Source organism: Salmo salar, chromosome 04 (assembly GCF_965601325.2).
Source record: "Salmo salar chromosome 04, fSalSal1, whole genome shotgun sequence".
In the NCBI taxonomy this organism is placed as follows: domain Eukaryota; kingdom Metazoa; phylum Chordata; class Actinopteri; order Salmoniformes; family Salmonidae; genus Salmo; species Salmo salar.
In genome coordinates this window covers 88,959,832-88,987,082 of record NC_138294.1, presented here as the reverse complement: position 1 = coordinate 88,987,082, position 27,251 = coordinate 88,959,832, and the positions used below count along the sequence as shown (strand labels likewise).

At 43.9% G+C, this 27,251-nt stretch overlaps 1 protein-coding gene across 11 annotated transcripts; it reads right to left on the bottom strand.

Moving 5' to 3' along the window:
* On the bottom strand, positions 1–22,163 carry macroh2a1 (macroH2A.1 histone). Of its 11 annotated transcripts, none has more exons than XR_014392225.1 (10): positions 21,906–22,163; positions 19,960–20,154; positions 18,650–18,756; positions 18,181–18,375; positions 15,342–15,452; positions 7,788–7,887; positions 7,248–7,338; positions 5,687–5,776; positions 1,477–1,651; positions 832–975 (listed from the first exon to the last, which is right to left on the bottom strand). XR_014392225.1 is itself a non-coding variant. In XM_014198265.3 (9 exons), exons 2-9 carry the CDS (start codon positions 20,129–20,131, stop codon positions 810–812), a joined length of 1,116 nt encoding a protein of 371 aa, XP_014053740.1. In that variant the 5' UTR covers positions 20,132–20,154; positions 21,906–22,162; the 3' UTR covers positions 1–809. The 11 variants fall into 11 exon arrangements, 7 of the variants coding, with proteins under 7 accessions (XP_014053740.1, XP_082830912.1, XP_082830911.1 ...); XR_001328551.3 differs by lacking the exon at positions 21,906–22,163 and adding an exon at positions 20,717–20,885 and having other exon boundaries at positions 15,342–15,449; XM_014198265.3 differs by lacking the exon at positions 7,248–7,338 and having other exon boundaries at positions 1–975; positions 21,906–22,162.
* Between the last annotated feature and the right edge of the window lie 5,088 nt (positions 22,164–27,251).

Genomic DNA, 27,251 nt, shown 5'->3' with positions numbered 1-27,251 from the left:
TTCTTTCAACTCCTCAAAACAAAAAATGCTACACACTGTCAATAGCTTTATAAGTGAATAAAAACACAAATCACTTTTCTTTTCAAATACGTTTCTTTTAGAGTTGGCAAAGTGAAAATCAGAATAAAAACAAAACATTAAAAAAAAAATAAGGAAAAACCTTGTCACGGTCTAATATTTTACTAAAACATTTCACTCCATCTAGTATATACCACTGATAATACACCATCAACATAAAAAGGTTCTGTTCTCATAAAAAAAAAGACAAATTGAGACAGATCTCACAAAGACCACAGTACTGCAACACTTGGAATGCAACCCTTTCAGTTTTAGCACACAGAACTTAAGAAATAATTACCACATTGAACTTCAGTTTTAGCACAAGGAACTTAAGTACCACCATCCTGATGGACCAGGGCCTTGCTCAGCGGGGTGCAACATTAAGGAAACATTCAACCAGGGCCTTGCTCAGTGGAAACACAACAGAACAGACTGTGTCATGTACAATTAGGGAATCATGTCAGAGAGAAGAAGACAACATTCAGAACGTTTCGGCCCTTCTGAGCGGGACCCCAGGTCTGACGCCACCAGGGACACATTACGATCTGAACTCTCAACTTCAACGATTCATCTCAACAAATAAAACATAACGTAAAACAATTCCTCTCAATATTTCTTTTTTTTTGTGTGTTTTTTTTTTATATATATATTTTTTTACAAAATCACTGGTAAACATCTTTCATTTTTTCTCTCTAAATAAAATTCTAAACAAGCCTGTAGTAATGCAATGGGTGAGGGGGGCCGGGGGCTTAGTTTGTGTCAAGCTTGGCCATTTCCTGCACATAGATCCCTATGCTCTCGCTGTCGAACAGCACGAAGTAGACCGTCTTGATGGAAGAAGACATGGTGTCAACAAAGTAGCTGGATATGGCTTTCAAAATGAGCTGGGCAGCCGTCTGCTTCGGGAAGCCATTCCTGAGGGAACAAATAATAATAATAATTTAATTCACTTTTATAGCGCTTTTCATTACATAAAGAATATCAAAGCACTTTAAAAATCAAGGGAGGGGGGGGAAAGAGACAAGCCATTTTGAAAGATCAGGATAAAACATTTAAAAAAAGGTTAAAAAACTGATTATGATGACAGAAACACGGTGAGAATGTCAGTTGTAAAGATTTTTTTCCCCTCAAGTGAACAAGAGGAATAGGACTGTTAGGACTCGTGGTTAGACATCAGAGCGATACAGTCATTTTCAATACATCACAGCACGCTATATTACATACTACTACGCTAACTTATGCATCATATCTTAATGTGACAACCGTTACTTCCAGCAAAAACAAATTATGTAGCATGCTTTTCCTCCACAAGAAAAGCACCATGGTGATAACCATGTGGATGGATACCACGGGAGACACAAAGGCCTTGGGAGCGTGATGAGGCTTGTTGCTAGGGGACGGGAGGTTGTATAGTACCTTCCACTACCAATCGAAGGGAAGGCCACAGACTTGAGCTTCTTCTCGTCAGCCAGGGCCAGGCAGTTCTTCACGGTCTTATCCAGCAGCTCCTCACACTTGTCCGAACCCCAGCCTGGACTGTTGCAGTGGATCACAAACTTGGCAGGAAGCCCATAGCCAGAAGACAGCACCGCTAACAGTGGAAAGCAGAGAGGCAGAAGAGAGAGAAGAGCGAAAGTGAGACAGAAATTAGCATTAGAGACTTTCTTCCGCATGTGTTGAATCTTCCCCTAAGTGTGAAGACAACTGACAAGACTAATCCAATAATTCCAAAATACTGACATACTGCAAATTCACACTCGTGATACACAAATACATGAGCACAACATTCATGTCAAACGAAAATAGAAGGGGAATGCTCCAATAATTTAACGCTGTTGATAACAGGGAATTAGACGAGAAGGGTTGGAGAAATCACTTCTCCAGAGAGACTGAGCTCTTGGAAGCCACATGAAAGGTGGGCCGCCAGAGAGAGACTCCCCCCCCCCCCCCCCTTAGGGCTGGAGGTAATTGAGTGACTGTTCATCTCTGGAGCACATAGCATCAGGCAAGCCCCCCCCCACACACACACACACACACACAGTAACTCAGCTAAAAGCATGCTGTGAAGTGAAATACACTCCAGTTGGACTTCATTAGGCCTCTCTCTCTGTGAGTGTGTGACTGGCTTAAGACTCAAAGTGAACCCAAAACGTTGATCTCCAGATGAAGGCAGAGAACCAGAGACATGAATTACTGACTGACTGTATAGAGGGGGAGTGAATTACTGACTGACTGTATAGAGGGGGAGTGAATTACTGACTGACTGTATAGACGGGGGAGTGAATGACTGACTGACTGTATAGAGGGGGGAGTGAATTACTGACTGACTGTATAGAGGGGGAGTGAATGACTGACTGACTGTATAGAGGGGGGAGTGAATTACTGACTGACTGTATAGAGGGGGAGTGAATGACTGACTGACTGACTGTATAGAGGGGGAGTGAATTACTGACTGACTGTATAGAGGGGCGAGTGAATTACTGACTGACTGTATAGACGGGGGAGTGAATGACTGACTGACTGTATAGACGGGGGAGTGAATGACTGACTGACTGTATAGACGGGGGAGTGAATGACTGACTGACTGTATAGACGGGGAGTGAATGACTGACTGTATAGAGGGGGAGTGAATTACTGACTGTATAGGTTAATGACTGACTGTATAGAGGGAGAGTGAATGACTGACTGACTGTATAGAGGGGGAGTGAATGACTGACTGACTGTATAGACGGGGGAGTGAATTACTGACTGACTGTATAGACGGGGGAGTGAATTACTGACAGAGACTGTATAGATGGGGGAGTGAATTACTGACAGAGACTGTATAGATGGGGGAGTGAATGACTGACTGACTGTATAGAGGGGGAGTGAATGACTGACTGACTGTATAGAGGGGGAGTGAATTACTGACTGACTGTATAGACGGGGAGTGAATTACTGACTGTATAGACGGGGGAGTGAATTACTGACAGAGACTGTATAGACGGGGAGTGAATTACTGACAGAGACTGTATAGACGGGGAGTGAATTACTGACAGAGACTGTATAGAGGGGGAGTGAATTACTGACAGAGACTGTATAGACGGGGGAGTGAATTACTGACAGAGACTGTATAGACGGGGACTGACTGACTGTATAGAGGGGGAGTGAATGACTGACTGACTGTATAGAGGGAGAGTGAATGACTGACTGACTGTATAGAGGGAGAGTGAATGACTGACTGACTGTATAGAGGGGGAGTGAATGACTGACTGACTGTATAGAGGGGGAGTGAATTACTGACTGACTGTATAGAGGGGGAGTGAATGACTGACTGACTGTATAGAGGGGGAGTGAATGAGTGACTGACTGTATAGAGGGAGAGTGAATGACTGACTGACTGTATAGAGGGAGAGTGAATGACTGACTGACTGTATAGAGGGGGAGTGAATGACTGACTGACTGTATAGAGGGGGAGTGAATTACTGACTGACTGTATAGAGGGGGAGTGAATTGCTGATAGAGACTGTATAGAGGGGGAGTGAATGATGACAGAGACTGTATAGATGGGGGAGTGAATGACTGACTGTATAGAGGGGGAGTGAATGACTGACTGTATAGAGGGGGAGTGAATGACTGACTGTATAGAGGGGGAGTGACTGACTGACTGTATAGAGGGGGAGTGAATGACTGACTGACTGACTGTATAGAGGGGGAGTGAATGACTGACTGACTGTATAGAGGGGGAGTGAATGACTGACTGACTGTATAGAGGGGGAGTGAATGACTGACTGACTGTATAGAGGGGGAGTGAATGACTGACTGACTGTATAGAGGGGGAGTGAATGACTGACTGACTGTATAGAGGGGGAGTGAATGACTGACTGACTGTATAGAGGGGGAGTGAATGACTGACTGACTGTATAGAGGGGGAGTGAATGACTGACTGACTGTATAGAGGGGGAGTGAATGACTGACTGACTGTATAGAGGGGGAGTGAATTACTGACTGACTGTATAGAGGGGGAGTGAATGATGACAGAGACTGTATAGACGGGGGAGTGAATTACTGACTGACTGTATAGAGGGGGAGTGAATTACTGACAGAGACTGTATAGAGGGGGAGTGAATTACTGATAGAGACTGTATAGAGGGGGAGTGAATTACTGACTGACTGTATAGAGGGGGAGTGAATGATGACAGACAGACTGCACCGGGGATTAAAGGGATAATTCACCCAATTCCCAAAATGCCATTGGTTTCCTTACCCTGTAAAGAATCTGTGGACAACAAAGAAAACAGAGGTTTTGAAGTCATTAAAGGGATGTTATGATCACAAAGCTAGATCTTACCTAAACCACAGGCTATTGGGTCAAATGTCTCGACGAATAAGATGCTCATCGGGTTGGTGCAACGTTGATTACAAAATCAGACCATAAAATCTTCATGTAATTAGGTTGTGACGTAGTAACCCTACAGGAGTTTAAGAACATCCCATGCCGTGCAGGTCCAGCCTCGCCTGTTAGCCATCACATGTTCATGGTTTGAGTTGAAACTTCTACCTGTGCTAATCCCATCACTGGACAGTGGACACATGGACAATCATTTCTGAAAGTTTTATAACAAGTGTTTGTCGATTAATCCTGGTAAAGGAAAATACCTACAATAATGATCGTTAGCCACGCACTAGATCACCTGCTGGGTGTCCACGAACGGTTGTGTTTCAACATGTTTAATTGTTGGCGAAATTAAAAGAAAATGAGGGTTGATGTCAGAGGAGATCAAAGCAGAGGGTAGCCATCCTAAGTGTTGGTCTTGCTTTCTCCCTGGGGAGGCAGGTAGCCTAGTGGTTAGAGCGTTGGGTTGCTAGATCGAATCCCCGAGCTGACAAGGTAAAAATCTGTCATTATGCCCCTGAACAAGGCAGTTAACCCACTGTTCCTAGGCCATCATTGAAAATAAGAAAGTGTTCTTAACTGAGTTGCCTAGTTAAATAAATAAAAAATAAATAAAAACCTCCAGGGGTTTTTGCTTTCTCCCTACCTCCAGCCACCTCCAGGGGGCTGGTATCGCTTTGTCCCTACCTCCAGCCACCTCCAGGGGGCTGGTATTGCCTTCTCCCTACCTCCAGCCACCTCCAGGGGACTGGTATTGCTTTCTCCCTACCTCCAGCCACCTCCAGGGGGCTGGTATAGCTTTCTCCCTACCTCCAGCCACCTCCAGGGGGCTGGTATCGCTTTCTCCCTACCTCCAGGGGGCTGGTATCGCTTTCTCCCTACCTCCAGCCACCCCCAGGGGGCTGGTATTGCTTTCTCCCTACCTCCAGCCACCTCCAGGGGGCTGGTATAGCTTTCTCCCTACCTCCAGCCACCCCCAGGGGGATGGTATTGCCTTCTCCCTACCTCCAGCCACCTCCAGGGGTCTGGTATTGCTTTCTCCCTACCTCCAGCCACCTCCAGGGGTCTGGTATTGCTTTCTCCCTACCTCCAGCCACCTCCAGGGGGCTGGTATTGCTTTCTCCCTACCTCCAGCCACCCCCAGGGGGCTGGTATAGCTTTCTCCCTACCTCCAGCCACCCCCAGGGGGCTGGTATTGCTTTCTCCCTACCTCCAGCCACCTCCAGGGGGCTGGTATTGCTTTCTCCCTACCTCCAGCCACCTCCAGGGGACCGTTCTTCTTCCGTAACTCCAACATGGCATCCACAAACTCCTCCCCTCCCTTCTTCTCCAGAGCACCACCTGTAGGGAAACAGTCTGGGGTTTTTATTGTCCTGTTGTTGTTGCTGTGGTGAGTGCAGACAGACAGACATACTGAGGGAGAGGGACGGACAAGCGGACAGACAGCAGACATGCATCTGGGTCTGAGCTGAGTGAGAGCTGTGTGAGAGAGAGGCAAGACTGTTCTTTCATTTGACCTCTCTGAATCTCTTTGCCCACTCACTGTACACCACAGTTCCCGTGTACACTGAGTGGACAAAACATTAAGAACTCGTTCCATGACAGACTGACCAAGTGAAGCCAGGTGGAAGCCATGATCCTTTATTGATGTCCCTTGTTAAATCGAATTCAAAAATCAGTGTAGATGAAGTGGAAGAGACGGGTTAAATAATCATTTTTAAGCCTTGAGACAATTGATTCATGGATTGTGTATGTGTGCTATTCAGAGAGTTAAAAATGGGGCAAGACAAAAGATTGAAGTGCCTTTGAACAGGGGTATGCTAGTGGCTTCCAGGCATATGTGTCAAGAACTGCAATGCTGTTGGGTATCAAGAATGGTCCACCACCTTGACACAACTGTGGGAAGTATTGGAGTCAACATGGGCCAGCATCCCTGTGGAACGCTTTCAACACCTTGTAGTCCATTCCCTGACGAATTGAGGCTGTTATGAGGGCAAAAAGGGGGGATTCACTATTAGGAAGGTGTTCTTAATGTTTTGTACTCTGTGTATAAAGCAACTAAATATTACTACTAGTTATTAAAATAGTCCTTATCTAGCTACTACTACTGTAGTAGGCCTTTCCTTTCCACTTGATCAAATGGTGACATTTTAGACACTTCCTAGGTGTTAAATTTCAGATTTAGCCTTGATTCCATTCTGGTCAGTCCTTAGAGTGGGAAGCGATGCAGGCAGATAAATCAGAGAGGAGAGGAAGTGTAATGTAAGAGTGTTCACAAAAAAACATCCACACAAAACAAATACAGGGAAATACAGGCAGATGTAAGAAAATCCATTTTTGTTGTAAAAGAAAGAAAAAAAAAGAGGAATTGAGGCGTTTTAGAGGTTATGAAAACACAAAGCATTGGTGCATGTTCTTCCAACTTCTCATACAATAGGTGACAACAGAGCCTCTACCAAAAAACACTGACAACATGAAGTTTGCTCTTTTTAAAAGTTATTAGTTACACAGTAATTGGTGGTTCAATAAAAAGGTTTACTTTCATAAAACATAGTATGGTTAAGCAACCAAACTTCAGATCCAGAAACATAAAAACAGACAGACAATCTCTCATATGTTGACGTCAATCTCTTATTGATCAATGCATGTTTTAACACAGGAAAAAGTCTGAATTACATCTAAAAAGTTAGAGAAATTTTGTTCTCAGGGTGAAATTCTAAGAGGAGGAAGAAGATGCATTATGGGATGCTTTGCTACAGGTGTCGGCATGGTAACACGTTGTACCCATGGTGATGAGGGAGGGTTCTATTACCTACTTCACCACCAGTGTAGAGGGTGGAATTGGTCGGGTGAACAACAGCCTCGCTGTCAATGGTGGAAATGTCGGCTTGCACAACTTGCAACTACAAACAATGACAACAGGCAATCAACATGGGAGGTAAAACACAGTGAGTGGGGAAGGGGGATGGGGGGAAAATGAGGAACATAAAAACATAAAGAAAGGGATCGGGGGAGAAAGAACGAGAGGTGAGAGTGCTGTGCTCCTTATTTCAGGAACACAGGAGACTGACTGACTGACCAATCCAGAGAGACAGACACAACAAGAACATCCATGACAGGCAGAGAGGAGGGGGAGGACAACTGCTCTGCAGAGATTTGACAAAATCCTAGAATTTCAACTGAGGGGATAAGCCTGAGATCCAATGTGTGTATTAATTTTTCCAGGAAAAAAAAAAAATATATATATATATAAACACATTTGTTTCTAATAAACTAGTTAATTTGGGGATGGTGTCCCATTTAAGTTCAGCATTCAAGGATCTTTCAAACCGCAGAGTGAAAGGGAGCTCACCTAGATCATCTTTAAGGTCAATGTCTGCATTGGTGGGGTTGATGACCCCCTCCACGTCAAAGCCAGCCAAGTTACTGACCTCGCTGTGAACCAGGTTTAGCTGGGGGGGGAGAGCACGCCGCCAGCAAGCGGGGGGGGGGGGGGGGGCAAAGCCGTTAGATCGATCAAACCACACCTTAGCGCAGGACTGATTTGGTACAAGCAGAACTTAGAAGAGTGCAGGATTCAGAAAGCAAGCATCACAGAAAGGAACATGAAATGGTTATCCTGTTTGAGACACTGAAGAAGAAAAAAGATAAGAGCTTCTAGAAAAACATTGAGATTACATTGTTACTGAGTATTGAGCCAGGTGATCAGATTTTAGGCAACTGGCAGCGAGGTACATAAAATTGCCCATATTATTTGGAAGCAGAAAAAGATAGAACAAACTGTTTCAGTCAAAAACAATCCCAAACCAGAATGACACCATCAGAGAGTAGATATCAAACTAATTAATAAATGTTTACAATAGCCCAGAAAATGACTTGATATGCATGAATGAATACATGCTGGTTCATTTCTACTGTGAAATCTCCAAAAAGACAAAACTATTTTTAAAAAGAAGGAAGAGATAATAAACTAAATAATTCCATAAACTAAATGATTTAGGCTACGTCCCAAATGGCACCCTGTACGTCAAAGTACCATTTTTTTAATTTCACCTTTATTTAACCAGGTAGTTGTCATTTACAACTGCGACCTGACCAAGATAAAGCAAAGCAGTAAGACAAACACAGAGTTACACGTGGGATAAACAAACGTACCGTCAATAACACAATAGAAAGAACTGTATACAGTGTGTGCAAATGAAGTAAGGCAATAAATAGGCCAATAGTATGTATGTAGGGATGCAGACTTATAGTCAAGTCTCTTCCCGCAAACATTGTGTCTGACAACACAGAGCCAGGAAACGATCAAAGTGAGATGACTTGTACATACAGTTGAAGGGGGAAGTTTACATACACTTTAGCCAAATACATTAAAACTCAGTTTTTCACAATTCCTGACATTTAATCCTTGTAAAAATCCCCTGTCTTAGGTCAGTTAGGATCACCACTTTATTTTAAGAATGACATTTACACAGAATAATAGTAGAGAGAATGATTTATTTCAGCTTTTATTTCTTTTATCACATTTCCAGTGGGTCAGAAGTTTACATACACTCAATTAGTATTTGGTATCATTGCCTTTAAAGTTGTTTAACTTGGGTCAAACGTTCCGGGTAGCCTTCCACAAGCTTCCCACAATAAGTTGGGTGAATTCTGACCCATTCCTCCTGACAGAGCTGGTGTAACTGAGTCAAGTTTGTAGGCCTCCTTGCTCGCACACGCTTTTTCAGTTTTGCCCACTAATTTACTATAGGATTGAGGTCAGGGATTTGCACTTGTCGTACCAAAGTACGTTCATCTCTAGGAGACAGAACGCGTCTCCTTCCTGAGCGGTATGACGGCTGCGTGGTCCCATGGTGTTTATACTTGCGTACTATTGTTTGTACAGATGAATGTGGTACCTTCAGGTGTTTGGAAATTGCTACCAAGGATGAACCAGACTTGTGGAGGTCTACAATTTATTTTCTGAGGTCTTGGCTGATTTATTTAGATTTTCCCATGATGTCAAGCAGAGGCACTGAGTTTGAAGGCAGGCCTTGAAATACATCCCACAGGTACACCTCCAATTGACTCAAATGAAGTCAATTAGCCTATCAGAAGCTTGTAAAGCCATGACAATTTTCTGGAATTTTCTAAGCTGTTTAAAGGCACAGTCAACTTAGTGTATGTAAACTTCTGACCCACGGGAATTGTGATACAGTGAATTATAAGTTAAATAATCTGTCTATAAACAATTGTTGGAAAAATTACTTGTGTCATGCACAAAGTAGATATCCTAGCCGACTTGCCAAAACTATAGTCTGTTAACAAGAAATTTGTGGAGTGGTTGAAAAACGAGTTTTAATGATTCCAACCTAATTTTATGTAAACTTCGACTGTATATCTGAATGGATAAAGTCTGCTTTCAGTCAGAAGAACCCACCACCAGTGAATGGTAAATTAGGTTAATGATATTCATTATTACATTTTCCATTGATTTCAATGAAATGCAGCAATCTGTGATTAGCTCCTTCATCAACTGCACTACCCCTAACAGTAGAACATCTACAGTGGGGGAAAAAAGTATTTGATCCCCTGCTGATTTTGTACGTTTGCCCACTGATAAAGAAAGGATCAGTCTATAATTTTAATGGTAGGTTTATTTGAACAGTGAGAGACAGAATAACAACAAAAATATCCAGAAAAACATATGTCAAAAATGTTTTAAATTGATTTGCATTTTAATGAGGGAAATAAGTACACTGCTCAAAAAAATAAAGGGAACACTAAAATAACACATCCTAGATCTGAATGAATGAAATAATCTTATTAAATACTTTTCTTTACATTGTTGAATGTGCTGACGACAAAAATCACACAAAAATAATCAATGGAAATCCAATTTATCAACCCATGGAGGTCTGGATTTGGAGTCACACTCAAAATTAAAGTGGAAAACCACACTACAGGCTGATCCAACTTTGATGTAATGTCCTTAAAACAAGTCAAAATGAGGCTCAGTAGTGTGTGTGGCCTCCACGTGCCTGTATGACCTCCCTACAACGCCTGGGCATGCTCCTGATGAGGTGGCGGATGGTCTCCTGAGGGATCTCCTCCCAGACCTGGACTAAAGCATCCGCCAACTCCTGGACAGTCTGTGGTGCAACGTGGCGTTGGTGGATGGAGCGAGACATGATGTCCCAGATGTGCTCAATTGGATTCAGGTCTGGGGAACGGGCGGGCCAGTCCATAGCATCAATGCCTTCCTCTTGCAGGAACTGCTGACACACTTCAGCCACATGAGGTCTAGCATTGTCTTGCATTAGGAGGAACCCAGGGCCAACCGCACCAGCATATGGTCTCACAAGGGGTCTGAGGATCTCATCTCGGTACCTAATGGTAGTTAGGCTACCTCTGGTGAGCACATGGAGGGCTGTGCGGCCCCCCAAAGAAATGACTGACCCACCGCCAAACCGGTCATGCTGGAGGATGTTGCAAGCAGCAGAACGTTCTCCACGGCGTCTCCAGACTCTGTCACGTCTGTCACATGTGCTCAGTGTGAACCTGCTTTCATCTGTGAAGAGCACAGGGCGCCAGTGGCGAATTTGCCAATCTTGGTGTTCTCTGGCTAATGCCAAACGTCCTGAACGGTGTTGGGCTGTAAGCACAACCCCCACCTGTGGACGTCGGGCCCTCATACCACCCTCATGGAGTCTGTTTCTGACCGTTTGAGCAGACACATGCACATTTGTGGCCTGCTGGAGGTCATTTTGCATGGCTCTGGCAGTCCTCCTGCTTCTCCTTGCACAAAGGCGGAGGTAGCGGTCCTGCTGCTGGGTTGTTGCCCTCCTACGGCCTCCTCCACGTCTCCTGATGTACTGGCCTGTCTCCTGGTAGCGCCTCCATGCTCTGGACACTACGCTGACAGACACAGCAAACCTTCTTGCCACAGCTCGCATTGATGTGCCATCCTGGATGAGCTGCACTACCTGAGCCACTTGTGTGGGTTGTAGACTCCGTCTCATGCTACCACTAGAGTGAAAGCACCGCCAGCATTCAAAAGTGACCAAAACATCAACCAGGAAGCATAGGAACTGAGAAGTGGTCTGTGGTCACCACCTGCAGAACCACTCCTTTATTGGGGGTGTCTTGCTAATTGCCTATAATTTCCACCTGTTGTCTATTCCATTTGCACAACAGCATGTGAAATGTATTGTCAATCAGTGTTGCTTCCTAAGTGGACAGTTGGATTTCACAGAAGTGTGATTGACTTGGAGTTACATTGTGTTGTTTAAGTGTTCCCTTTATTTTTTTGAGCAGTGTATTTGACCCCCCTCTCAATCAGAAAGATTTCTGGCTCCCAGGTGTCTTTTATACAGGTAACGAGCTGAGATTAGGAGCACAATGTTAAAGGAAATGCTCCTAACCACAGCTTGTTACCTGTAAAAAAGATACCTGTCCACAGAAGCAATCAATCAGATTCCAAACTCTCCACCATGGCCAAGACCAAAGAGCTCTCCAAGGATGTTAGGGACAAGATTGTAGACCTACACAAGGCTGGAATGGGCTACAAGACCATCGCCAAGCAGCTTGGTGACAAGGTGACAACATTTGGTGCGATTATTCGTAAATGGAAGACACACAAAAGAACTGTCAATATCCCTCAGCCTGGGGCTCCATGCAAGATCTCACCTCGTGGGGTTGCAATGATCATGAGAACGGTGAGGAATCAGCCCAGAACTACACAGGAGGATCTTGTCAATGATCTCAAGGCAGCTGGGACCATAGTCACCAAGAAAACAATTGGTAACACACTACGCCGTGAAGGACTGAAATCCTGCAGCGCCCGCAAGGTCTCCCTGCTCAAGAATACATATACATGCCCGTCTGACGTTTGCCAATGAACATCTGAATGATTCAGAGGACAACTGGTGAAAGTGTTGTGGTCAGATGAGACAAAAATTTTGCTCTTTGGCATCAACTCAACGTGTTTGGAGGAGGAGGAATGCTGCCTGTGACCACAAGAACACCATATCCACCGTCAAACATGGAGGTGGAAACATTATGGTTTGGGGGTGTTTTTCTGCTAAGGGGACAGGACAACTTCACCGCATCAAAGGGCCGGTGGACGGGGCCATGTACCGTGAAATCTTGGGTGAGAACATCCTTCCCTCAGCCAGGGCATTGAAAATGGGTCGTGGATGGGTATTCCAGCATGACAATGACCCAAAACACACGGCCAAGGCAAAAAAGGAGTGGCTCAGGAAGAAGCACATTAAGGTCCTGGAGTGGCCTAGTCAGTCTCCAGACCTTAATCCCATAGAAAATCTGTGGAGGGAGCTGAAGGTTCGAGTTGCCAAACGTCAGCCTCGAAACCTTAATGACTTGGAGAAGATCTACAAAGAGGAGTGGGACAAAATCCCTCCTGAGATGTGTGCAAACCTGGTGGCCAACTACAAGAAACGTCTGACCTCTGTAATTGCCCACAAGGGTTTTGCCACCAAGTACTAAGTCATGTTTTGCAGAGGGGTCAAATACTTATTTCCCCTCATTAAAATGCAAATCCTTTTATAATATTTTTGACATGTGTTTTTCTGGATATTTTTGTTGTTATTCTGTCTCTCACTGTTCAAATAAACCTACCATTAAAATTATAGACTGATCATTTCTTTGTAAGTGGGCAAACGTACAAAATCAGCAGGGGATCAAATACTTTTTTCCCCCAACTGTAACTGCCAACCACATACTCAAGCTAAATGACTTGAATTCCATTGATTTAAATGTAGATTTCTTTCCATAAAATCTAACTAAAACATATTTTAAAAAAAGGTCATAAATGTTTTATAGAATTGGGCATAAAAATCATTGGACAGAAAACACAGAAATCGACTAATGATGTTTTCCAAAAACGTTCTTTCAACAAGGGGCACTTCACTGCAAAAATAGTCTCAACGAGCAAATTGACGTTGAGCCTGATGAACCACAAACCACAAACACCTTCTCACTCACACCACCCTAGCTGCCAGCTATGGCAGCACCCACTCTACAGCAGATAAACTGGTTAGTTTAGTGCGGCAGCCTGGTTTGTTAGCGAGGCCAAAGTACGAGGTGACATCAGTAAGTGAACAAAGAAAATAAAGCACTCGATTGTCTTCATAGCAGGGGAGCAGCAGCCGAGGAGGGAGGAGGGGGAACACTTTTCCGATACACAGTAACCAATCATGTAGCAGTAACCAATCACGTGTCTGAAATGGCACCATAGTCCCTATATAGTGCACTACATTTGACCACAACCCTATGTGCCTTGGTCAAAAGTAATGCACTGTAGAGGCAATAGGGTGCCCTTTTTGGGCAATAGGGTGCCATAAGTTGCCATTTGGAACGTAGCCCATGGGATTCACTGGGTGTTACTGGTCTAGCAGTCTACACTGGAAGGATATCCTTTTACAAATGCCTTGAGAAAGCATCACTTCTTCCACATTTTGTTGCGTTACAGCCGGAATTTAAAATGAATTACATTGATATTTTTGCATCACTGGCCTACACAAAATACCCCATAATATCAAAGTGGAGTCATGTTTTTAGAAATGTTTACAAATTATTATTTTATTTAAATTGAAAGATGAAATGTCTCGAGTCAATAAGCAAAGAAGGTCACCCATTGGCAGATGGGTAAAAGTTTTTTTTAAAGCAGACAATGAATATCCCTTTGAGCATGGTGAGGTTATTAAATACACTTTGGATGGTGTATCAATATACTCAGCCACTACAAAGACACAGGCATCCTTCCTAACTCAGTTGCTGGAAAGGAAGGAAACCACTCAGGGAGTTCACCATGAGGCCAATGGTGACTTTAAAACAGTTAAGAGTTTAATGGCTGTGATAGGAGAAAACTGAGGATGAATCAACACCTTTGTAGTTACACCACAATACTAACCTAACTGGCAGAGGGAAAAGAAGGAAGCCTGTACAGAATAAAAAAATATTCCAAAACGTGCATCCTGTTGGCAATAAGGCACTAAATAAAACTGCAAAAAAATGTGGCAAAGGAATTAACTTTGCTTTGCTATGGTTTTGCTGTGTGTCCAACCAACACATCACAGAGTACCACTCTTCATATTTTTAAGCATGGTGGTGGCTGCATCATGTTATGGGTATGCTTGTCATCGGCAAGTACTAGGGAGTTTTTTTAGGATAAAAAGAAACGGAAGAGCTACGTAAGCACAGGCAAAATCCTAGAGCAAACCCTGGTTGTCTGCTTTCCAACAGACACATTCACCTTTCAGCAGGACAGGCTCTTAGAGACTTAACCAGAAAGACTCACAGCTGTAATCACTGCCAAAGGTGATTTCAACATGTATTGACTCAGAAGTGTGAATATATTTCTGTATTTCATTTTTCAATACATTTGCAAAAATGTCTAAAAACATGTCTTCACTTTGTCATTATGGGGTATTGTGTGTGGATGGGTGAAAAAAATTAAAGTTTTATACATTTTTGAATTCAGGCTCTAACACAACAAAATATGGAATAAGTCAAGAGGTATGAATACTTTATGAAGATTTCCCTACAGGAAACTCATGCCGGTTGACCATGGAGAAACATACTTTTATGCGAAAGGTTGATCCGTAAAAAACTGTTATACATTTTGCTCCCATAGTCAAAGACTCAGAACAATTCATCTATATACAAACAACAACAAAAAAGGAATGTTTAGGAAATGAGAAAACAATGTTAAGTAAAGCAGTTAATGTCTTGGTTCCTGTGAGTGCGCATATGAATATCCTGTCATATTTCCCCCTCAATATACACCATCTATTATCAGCAACGTCACTCTGAATGCATGGAACCCTTCGTTTATCTCAATGAGGAAAAGCTGCGAGGCCTCTATGGGAAGTGACGTGGCAGTAGTGGCGGACGAACCTACCTTCTGACCCAGGAAAAGACTCTTGGTGGAGAGGACAGTGAATGCATCCGTAGGTGTTCCTTCTGTGGTGCTGTCTGCCGAGGCAGCTTTGCTCACCTCTCCCTGTTTCTGCTGGGCCAGAGAGACACATATGAGAAACATCAGGTGATATTATGTAGGCCTAGATAACACTGTCCAAAACATTCAGTGACATTAGGACATTTGAGTAAGGGAGTTTACCATAATAAAAGTTGAGGTGCGCTGAGATGGGACAACCTCAATTGTATTATCATGTTGATATTTATGAGATCTTGTATTTAAAGTCTCCACCTGAACCAACTTGCCTGTATAACATATTGTATACCTTAGCCTTAAGTTATATTATAAACTGGATGGTTCAAGGCCAGAATGCAGATGGTCTGAAAGCCGTGGTATATCAGACCGTATACCACGGGTATGACATTTTTTATTAAGCCGTTTATAATAGCAATAAGGCACCTTAGCCATTTGGCATGGCTAAGGGCTGGATACAGGCATTTGTCAGGGCTAAGGGCTGGATGCAGGCATTTGGCAGGGCTAAGGGCTGGATCCAGGCATTTGGCATGGCTAAGGGCTGGATCCAGGCATTTGGCATGGCTAAGGGCTGGATCCAGGCATTTGGCATGGCTAAGGGCTGTATCCAGGCATTTGGCATGGCTAAGGGCTGTATCCAGGCATTTGGCATGGCTAAGGGCTGTATCCAGGCATTTGGCATGGCTAAGGGCTGTATCCAGGCATTTGGCATGGCTAAGGGCTGTATCCAGGCATTTGGCAGGGCTAAGGGCTGTATCCAGGCATTTGGCAGGGCTAAGGGCTGTATCCAGGCATTTGGCAGGGCTAAGGGCTGTATCCAGGCATTTGGCAGGGCTAAGGGCTGTATCCAGGCATTTGGCAGGGCTAAGGGCTGTATCCAGGCATTTGGCATGGCTAAGGGCTGTATCCAGGCATTTGGCATGGCTAAGGGCTGTATCCAGGCATTTGGCAGGGCTAAGGGCTGTATCCAGGCATTTGGCATGGCTAAGGGCTGTATCCAGGCATTTGGCAGGGCTAAGGGCTGTATCCAGGCATTTGGCATGGCTAAGGGCTGTATCCAGGCATTTGGCATGGCTAAGGGCTGTATCCAGGCATTTGGCATGGCTAAGGGCTGTATCCAGGCATTAGTTTGGTAATAACAGTAGGGTAAATACACATGTCGGTAGAGCCCATTCTAATTTTTTCTCCTTTTCTTTTAAGAGCTTTGTCCAAACGGACCAGTCAGTCAATACTCACAAGTACATAGTGAGAAATAATCGGTAGACTTAATATTACATGATTAAATCTGTGAAATTATTTCCCTCATCAAGCGGTTTACAGAAATGTAACACCATTCTGCATTTTTGTCATCTATTTTCCCAACTTAATCATTTAAATCACTTTTTCTTATGTTTTCATTCAGTTACAAAATCAATAGTCCTGGCTGAGCCCCATATGCGAGCGCCATGGCCGCTTCGGCGGTTACAATGTAGCCTAGCTGGGTCTGTATGCACCAAATGAAAAAGCACAGGATATTTATGATAAAACAGCTCAGGGGCCAAAAAGGGGACTTAGCCCCTGAGTTGAAACTTGTGCAGCCTCAGTTTTAGTTTAATGTCCCTATATAAAAATAGCTAAAAAGTTTGAATGATTGAGTGACAGGTTGGAGAGAAATCTGTACTGTATCGGAGCGCGTTGTGGAGTGTTTGTGTTTGTGTGTAGGGGGCTATGTGAAGACACAGGTGGTTAGGTATGACTCCTCTGGGTTTCCATAACAAGTGGTAGGCTACGGGGTTAAGTTTACAGTTAAAGCTGCTTCACGCAACTCTGCCTCACACCCCACCACTACAGAGTTAAGTTAGCTTCTTAGCTAGCTGTAAAAGACGTTAGTGTTATAAGCCTATTTTAGCTCTAACCAGCTAATCTGCCACGGATGATATCATAAATCAAACCGCCGAGGCCGAACCCTGCAGCGATGATGCTTCTGATCTCTAGCTGGCTCTGACCCTGATGATCTCAGAACGGCAGAGAAAGCCCAGGTTAGCCTAGAATCCTACCCTAGTGGGCCTGGCTCCCAAGTGGGTAGACCTACACCCTCCCAGGCCCAACCAATGGCTGCACCCCTGTCCAGACGTGTGAAATCCATAGATTAGGGCCTAATGAATTTCTATCAATTGACTGATTTCCTTCTGTGAACTGTAACTCAGTAAAATCATTGAAATTGTCGCATTTATATTTTTGTTCAGTATATTTACATAACCAACGTCTCTAGTAATACTAGTCCCGTCCAATAGGGCTCTAGCAATACTAGTCCCGTCCAATAGGGCTCTAGCAATACTAGTCCCGTCCAATAGGGCTCTAGCAATACTAGTCCCGTCCAATAGGGCTCTAGCAATACTAGTCCCGTCCAATAGGGCTCTAGCAATACTAGTCCCGTCCAATAGGACTATAACACGGCAAAGAATAGTGCGCTGCATCATCAGACGGGATCGGTCAAGGCGGTGCACAGCGGATATATCACCGAAATATTCTAGTCCCTAAACATCACCTTCTACACTCAAACAACATAGGCCTTTTATAGGCTAAATTGATGAGCAAATGCAAAGCTTCATGCGCGTCCTTTCTGGTATGCAATAGTAGTCTCCCTAGTAGGATTCTGCCGTAATGAGGTGGTGTGTACATAGCCGTTTCAGCGTGTTTTGGGAGTCGAGCTCCAACTACAAAAACATTATTATTATTTAATCACAGGATCCTGGAGTCGTTCACCCCTACACAGAATGTTTGCATTTATCCCTCACATATTGTATACCTTAGCTTTGGCCCTTTTCCCTGCAGCTGCCTTTTTGGCTGATTTCTTAGTGGCGGACATCTTGGATTTCTTGATGGCGGGAGGAGGCGTGATGACAGCCTCCAGCTTGCCCTTTGACCCTCTCTTCTTAGCTAGCAGCTCAGGGTGGATGTTAGGTAAGACTCCGCCCGCTGCGATGGTCACACCTTTCAGCAGCTGCAGCGAGACAGTGGGTGAAATCATGTGGTCTGCAGTGGACTGCACCCCTCTCGAACCAACGGATGACCTCACAAAGATGGGGCATGTATTTAAACTAAGGTTGCAAAATGCTGGTAACTTCCCCAAACTACCAAGGTTTATACAGAAATCCCGGTTCGGAGGATTCCCAGATTTCCTGTTTATTCCCCTCCGGATTCCAGGAATCTTCCAACCAGTATTTCTGGAAAACCTGGGAATATTTTGGGGGAAAGTTACCAGAATAACAGCTGACCTGGTTGAGCTCCTCATCGTTGGCGATGGCTAGAAGGATGTGTCGTGGTGTGACACGTCCTTTCTTATTGTCCCTGGCTGCATTGCCCGCCAGCTCCAGGATTTCAGCTAGAACACAAGAATAGAGATAGTTCCTTTAGTTAACACAGCTTGACCTGGTGCAGAGGTCTGACAATGTAACTCAAAAGCATCCGCTGGGCAGAGGACAAATAAACCCAAGACCAGCAGCATTGGAGATAAGTCAGAATTAAGCTGCTTTCAGAAGTGGAAGAACAGTGTAGGGCACTGGGAATGCAGGTCCACAGGAGGGATTAAGAATAAATCGATATCTTTAAGGAGCAGCGCAGTTAAAAACAGGATTTTCCTGTTTTTTTTTTAAAATGGCACTTCCACACTATGAGGTCAAAATAACAATGATTGTGAAAATTATAATGCCCTTTTTGTGTAAGAGCTGTTTTAAAAAAAATGCCTGGCTCCAGCAGATACCTTCTCACGCAACAGACGCTGTGAGACACAAAATGAGACAGGATGTCGAATGGTGCCAGAGGATGGCGCGTTACTGCCACCAACAGCACGGGTGGTGAAATTACATTTAGAATTATAAACTAGGTACAAGCTAGTGTACTAGATAGCCAGCTAGCGTGTACTAGCCAGCTGCACAAGCAACAGGGGTTAACATAACGCCCTGGACATGTGCTAGTGCGCCGACTGGTATGTGCGTAGCACACTGACGCCCTGGACCAGAGCTACTGACTGACACCAAACTGACTGGAGATCAACAAATGTCACCAGGTTGCACGCCCACATACCGTTTGAGATGCAAAAATACCATCTGAGATGCAAGCGCATACGCTTTGCAGACCACACGGCGTCAGGGGGAGAAAAAAAAAAAAAACTCTTTTTTTTGTTATTTTCATTAAATAAAACAGTGATGTATCAGACAAAGTGATGTTTAAAAAATATATATTATTACAAAGACTGCATGGGGCTTTAACATATCTTCTCACTGATCAGTTAATCTCCCAACACGGTAGGGTTGAGCAGCAAACTTTATTTTGCTGAATAACCAACGTGAACAGTTTGACTGATTTAAAAGTTAACTACTGTACTGTACAACACTGCACTGTTGCGCTCTCACCAGTGAGATAATTGTTCTGGAGTATGACCAAAAACATTCAAAAGCATTTGGATGTATCCCAAATAACACCCTTTCCCCCCCCCCTATATAGTATACTACTTCTGACCAGGGCCCAAAAGGGGGTAATTTGGGATAGATCCGCTGTCTTCATATTATTTGTTTTGCTTCCTCACCAGTGAGGTACTCCAGAACAGCGGCCATGTAGACTGGAGCGCCCACACCGACCCTGTACTTGGGCAGACCCTTCTTGATGTAGCGCAGCATTCGCCCCACAGGGAAGATGACTCCGGCCTTCGTCGACCTGGACATCTTGGTGGTCTTCTTTTTTCCTCCTCGGCTGGACATGGTGTCGCTACCCGTGTGAGGTTCTGCTTTTACAGGACAGATTCATATCCGTTTTAATCACAATCGAGTTGTTGTGAGAAGTATACCAATCAAACAAAATCAAACAAAGGCCTATAAAATACTGTGTTAGAAAAGTACCCGATTTTCTATAATGTGTAATACATCAAGTCACACTACCAGAATATAAATATGATTTTTTTTATTTTATTAGGTCATTATTTGCAGAGGAAATGCCTAAATTCCAAATTAACATGTTTTTTCAAGACACTCAAAATCTTGAGACAATATGTTTCTCTTTTTGTGAACGATACATTTATATTATATCAATTATATTATTATTTTAAAGAATGATGTGAGAGTTGTAAGTGTATTACAACTACCTAGGGAATGCCAAGTTGGCAATTCATCAGCACTGGGCTATTATTCATGAAAACATATAATTTCCCGTCACAGGCCTAGTACAGGCTAGCTACAGATGGTTACACACCAGATAAAGGGATTTAACCAAAGATTGTTGATTAAATCCCATTACTTGGAGTAACAAGTTTGTCTATAGAAAACGTTGCCAGAGATTTTTCAACTAACCTGGTATTGGCGATGCTATTTTCGTTCTCGATTTGGCCAAACATGTATCTTGTAAAATGTTTGTGTCCAGTTGTAGGTGGTGCGTTAGAAGTAAAAAAAAAAAAAGATCTCCATTACTAAAATAAATAGAAATGTGTAAGCCGCCATCTTGTACATTTCAAATCTTCTGTCATTGGTTGAACAGGTGGGTCCACCAGAACGTGCCGCATGTCATGATGACACTCACCTGTCTTGATCAATGACAGAAGATTTGAAATATACAAGATGGCGGCTTACACATTGTTGGATTACTTCATGGAGGAAAAATGTTTTTTGTTTGTTATTGAAATAATGGATCATTTTCTAACATACCACCTGTAACTGGACAAAAGACATTTTAGAAGATACATGTTTGGCTGAATCGAGAACGAAGATCGTATCGCCAATACCAGGGTCAAATCTCTGGCGACGTTTTGTATAGGCAAACCTGTAACTCCCAGTACTATTATAGATACTAAAAATCTTTGTTTAAAATCACATTATCTGATGTAACACATCTTTGGTTAAATCACATTCTGGTGTAACAATCTGTAGCTAAGAACAGGCCTACTTTCTATAAAGTAGCCTACCTACTTCAAGCTCAGTTATACGCAATAAAGGATACATTGATACGTTATAATACAATGGGCCTAAAACAAATAAATATCATGCCGCTACAAAAAGGGTAAAGATTTATTTCTGAAGAATAAACATATATACAAATTTGTCAGGACCAGATTGAGACGTAAATGCACTCCAATTGACTGAGAAATGAACACAGCGACATCTGTCAGAAAGTCAGAGTCATCCGGGTGCACAAGACAGCTATTTAAGAGTTATTTTTGTTGTTGTTGTCGCGGGGTCTGTCAAGAGACCGATTTCCCGGTGTAAACGGTCCATTTGATCTGGTCCACAGGAAGGCCTACAGAGTGTTTACAAAACGGAATTGAATTAAATGGCACATTCGCTTGTTCACGTCGCGGGTTTGAGTTGCAAATCCTAACGTCACATTTCCAGTTAGCCCTCATAGCTTTAAAATAGCCTACAATTTCGCCTTTACTTCCAAGATAAAGACAAAATAGCAACTGTGAAGGATAACTGTGACATATCCGGAAGCATCTGACTCAACGATGTAAATGTTATTGTTAACCAAAAGAGGTTTATTACTTACAGAAATGTGTCTTCTGTCAACACCCGGTAGCCTACAACAAGCTTGGACAGTGTCCTCAACTCCCAGAATCCACAGCGACAGAATATATTGAACTGGGCCAGCGCTGTATCCTGTTCTGGAATGAATAGATTTTACACTGCAAGAAACTCCACTCTCCGTATGCGCGCTGTGAACTTTAACCTACCCTGTACGCTATGCCCACTATTGACAACCCCTTATTCCTAAGCACATGATTGGTAATACATATATAAATATCCCTAAACACAATGACTGTTCTAGCTTGTATGGCTCCCTGGGTGACCCCCCCCCCCCCCTAAAAAAAAACACCATTCTGCACTAACTCATTTTTTATTCAGACATTTGGAACAACACAAATAAATAATAATGTACATTTAAAACTATAAATATATATATAAAAATAAGACTAGATCCATGTCAAAAAGAAGACAAATGTTGATTTGGCACTCGAGCATTAATACATTACCCATGCCCCAACACTGTCAACCAAGAATCCAGACTAAACCAATTCACCTTGGTGGTGTGCAGACTGATTTTATATTATTCTTAACAATTTCGCACAAACCGGAAAAACAATGCAACAATATGTCTGTGAAATTATATATTCCCAGTATTATGAATGAATTGTGGTTTATTTGGTAGCGTTTCGTAGCGTGACTGATTTTACTAATTGCATTAGTACTGTACAAAGTTAGAGGTGCGCTATTTGATAGATTCCCCCGCTCCCCCTACCTCGGGCTTCCAGTGGGGAGACCTGAGGTCAACCTACCCCCGCTCCCCTTCCCATCTCATACTTCTGAGTGGGAGACCTTCTCAGGCAGTAGCCTACCTAGCTCACAATCTAGAACCAGGGCGTCCACTCCGACAAGGTTAATTGACCCACAGTCCCACACGGTGACATGATATCATTGATGTGACGTGAAAATGAATGATAGAAAACCGATTGTGCAAATGTCACCATTCCAAAAAAAATTGCGGGCGCCCCATGCCGCCCCCCTGCAAGATGCCCGTCCCGGGCGGCTGTCCATGTCGCTTATACCTAAATCCGCCACTGTCTGAATATCACACTAAAAGTCAAACATTTCACATAACACCAGTCAAACAGACGTGTGCTGAATTCCACACCGGCTTATTAACATTTTAAAAAAATAATGGAATGCGAGAACATTTTGTTCCAGGCTTGAATAAATAATGTCAATCATGTGGATATCAGTGACTGGGTTAGTGCTTTTTTAAAACACCACACTGATCATGTCGCTTTCTTAGATCAGTACTCATGAAACCCATCTCCAATGGGGATATGATATTGTCATTCATAAAATCATGTTATTCACTTTCGATATAATTGAAGTGATTTGATTCATGCATGTCTGAGTATATGGAACTCAGTAACTCATACGTAAGCAGACTGTGCTAATTATGTTTGTTTTTTTACGCAGCATTCAATTAGTATCCTATCAAGCACTTTTTAATATCAAAGATCTTGACAGAGATTGAATGTTATGTCTATGTGTAAAGCAGTGGAGGCTGCTGAGGGGAGGACGGCTACTAATAATGGCTGGAATGGAATCAACGGAATGGAGTCAATGGAGTGGAATCAACCACATGGAAACCAGGTGTTTGGTGTGTTTTATACCATTCCATTAACTCCATTCCAGCCATTATTATGAGATGTCCGTCCTTCAGCAGCTTCCACTGGTATAAAGAACTTCAGGCTGGCTGCCTTGCGAGTACCGCTTTCTCCTGATTCAGCTCATACCTCGAACCCAGGACCTATGCCTCGCAAACACACGTGACGGCCTTCCTGAAGAGTCTTACCCATTTGCACCATAGATATTTGCCAGTGGAAGTGGAGACACATTGGGCTGAATGAGTTTCACAGATACCCATCTGCTACATATGAACATGTGTAGTGAGGCTGTTACCACACTAGAGGTCATGAGAGAGAGAGAGAGAGAGAGAGAGAGAGAGAGAGAGAGAGAGAGAGAGAGACTACCAGAACCCACTGGATTATCCAATTGCCTAGAATGAACTACAGGGCAAAATAAAAACCCTTCAACCCAAAAAGGCCTGTGGTGTTGATGGTATCCTCAATGAAATTATAAAATATACAGAAAACAAATTCCAATTGGCTATACATAAACTCTTTAACATCATCCTTAGCTCTGGCATCTTCCCCAATATTTGGAACCAAGGACTTATCACCCCAATCCACAAAAGTGGAGACAAATTTGACCTCATTAGCTACCGTGGTATATGCGTCAACAGCAACCTTCGGAAAATCCTCTGCACTATCATTAACAGCAGACTCATACATTTTCTAAGTGAAAACAATGTACTGAGCAAATGTCAAATTGGCTCTTTACCAAATGATCGTATGACTTCCGGTGCCGACAAAGATGGCCGCCTTGCTTCGCGTTCCTAGGAAACTATGCAGTATTTTGCTTTTTTATGTGTTATTTCTTACATTGTTACCCCAGGTAATCTTAGGTTTTACTACATACAGTCGGGAGGAACTATTGGATATAAGGGCAACATCAACTCACCAACATTACGACCAGGAATACGACTTTCCCGAAGCAGATCCTCTGTTTGGTCCACCACCCAGGACAATGGATCAGATCCCATGCAAGGGGTAGCATTCCAGAGAGACATCTGAGACTGTAACGTTCTTTGTTTCACGGAAACATGGCTCACTCGAGACACGCTATCTGAGTCGGTACAGCCACCTGGTTTCTTTTCGCATCGCGCAGACAGAAACAAACATCTCTCTGGTAAGAAGAAGGGTGGGGGTGTATGCCTTATGATTAACGAGACGTGGTGTGATCATAACAACATACAGGAACTCAAGTCCTTTTGTTCACCTGGCTTAGAATTCCTCACTATCAAATGCCGACCGCATTATCTACCAAGAGAATTAGTTGTGATTATAATCACAGCCGTGTATATCCCCCCCAAGCAGACACATCGACGGCCCTGAAAGAACTACATTTGACTCTATGTAAACTGGAAACCACATATCCTGAGGCTGCATTTATTGTAGCCGGGGATTTTAACAAGGCTAATCTGAAAACAAGGCTCCCCAAATTTTATCAGCATATCAAATGCGTGACCTGGGCTGGCAAAACCCTAGACCAATGTTATTCTAACTTCCGCGACGTAAATAAGGCCCTCCCCCGCCCTCCCTTTGGAAAAGCTGACTACGACTCCATTTTGTTGCTCCCAGCCTATAGACAGAAGCTAAAACAGGAAGCTCCCGCCCTCAGGTCTGTTCAACGCTGGTCCAATCAATCGGATTCCACGCTTCAAGATTGCTTGGACTGGGATATGTTCCGCATTGCTGCGAACAACAACATTGACGAATACGCTGACTCGGTGTGCGAGTTCATTAACAAGTGCATTGGTGATGTAGTACCAACAGCGTCTATTAAAACATTCCCCAACCAGAAACCGTGGATTGATGGCAGCATTTGCGCAAAACTGAACGCGCGAACCACTGCTTTTAATCAGGGCAAAGTGACCGGAAACATGACCGAATATAAAGAGTGTAGCTATTCCCTCCGCAAGGCAATCAAACAAGCTAAGCGTCAGTACAGAGACAAAGTGGAGTCGCAATTCAACGGCTCAGACACGAGAGGTATGTGGCAGGGTCTACAGTCAATCACGGACTACAAAAGAAAAATTAGCCCCGTCGCGGATCACGATGCCTTGCTCCTAGACAAACTAAACAAGTTTTTTGCTCGCTTTGAGGACAATACAGTGCCACTGACACGGCCCGCTACCAAAACCTGCGGGCTCTCCTTCACTGCAGCCAACGTGAGTAAAACATTTAAACGTGTTAACCCTCGCAAGGCTGCAGGCCCAGACGGCATCCCCAGCCGCGTCCTCAGAGCATGCGCAGCCCAGCTGGCTGGTGTGTTTACAGACATGTTCAATCCATCCTTATCCCAGTCTGTTGTCCCCACATGCTTCAAGAGGGCCACCATTGTTCCTGTTCCCAAGAAAGCTAAGGTAACTGAGCTAAATAACTACCACCCTGTAGCACTCACTTCCATCATCATGAAGTGCTTTGAGAGACTAGTCAAGGACCATATCACCTCCACCCTACCTGACACCCTAGACCCACTCCAATTTGCTTACCGACCCAATAGGTCCACAGACGACGCAATCGCCATCACACTGCACATTGCCCTAACCCATCTGGACAAGAGGAATTGCTATGTAAGAATGCTGTTCATCGATTACAGCTCAGCATTTAACACCATAGTACCCTCCAAACTCGTCATTAAGCTCGGGACCCTGGGTCTCGACCCCGCCCTGTGCAACTGGGTCCTGGACTTCCTGACCGGCCACCCCCAGGTGGTGAGGGTAGGTAACAACATCTCCACCCCGCTGATCCTCAACACTGGGGCCCCACAAGGGTGTGTTCTCAGCCCTCTCCTGTACTCCCTGTTCACCCACGACTGCGTGGCCATGCATGCATCCAACTCAATCATCAAGTTTGCAGACGACACTACAGTGGTAGGCTTGATTACCAACAACGACGAGACGGTCTACAGGGAGGAGGTGAGGGCCCTCGGAGTGTGGTGTCAGAAAAATAACCTCGCACTCAATGTCAACAAAACAAAAGAGATGATCGTGGACTTCAGGAAGCAGCAGAGGGAGCAGCCCCTCTATACATTGACGGGACAGTAGTGGAGAGGGTGGAGAGTTTTAAGCTCCTCGGCGTACACATCACGGACAAACTGAAATGGTCCACCCACACAGACAGCGTGGTGAAGAAGGCGCAGCAGCACCTCTTCAACCTCAGGAGGCTGAAGAAATTTGGCTTGTCACCAAAAACACTCACAAACTTTTACAGATGCACAATCGAGAGCATCCTGTCGGGCTGTATCACCGCCTGGTACGGCAGCTGCTCCGCCCATAACCGGAAGGCTCTCCAGAGGGTAATGAGGTCTGCACAACGCATCACCGGGTGCAAACTACATGCCCTCCAGGACACCTACACCACCCGATGTCACAGGAGGCCAAAAAGATCATCAAGGACAGCAACCACCCGAGCCACTGCCTGTTCACCCCGCTATCATCCAGAAGGCAAGGTCAGTACAGGTGCATCAAAGCTGGGACCGAGAGACTGAAAAACAGCTTCTATCTCAAGGCCATCAGACTGTTAAACAGCCATCACTAACATTGAGTGGCTGCTGCCAACATACTGACCCAACTCAAGCCACTTTAATAATGGGAAAATTGATGTAATCAATTTATCACTTGCCACTTTATATTATTTATATTAGATCATGTTTACATAACCTACATTATTCATCTCAT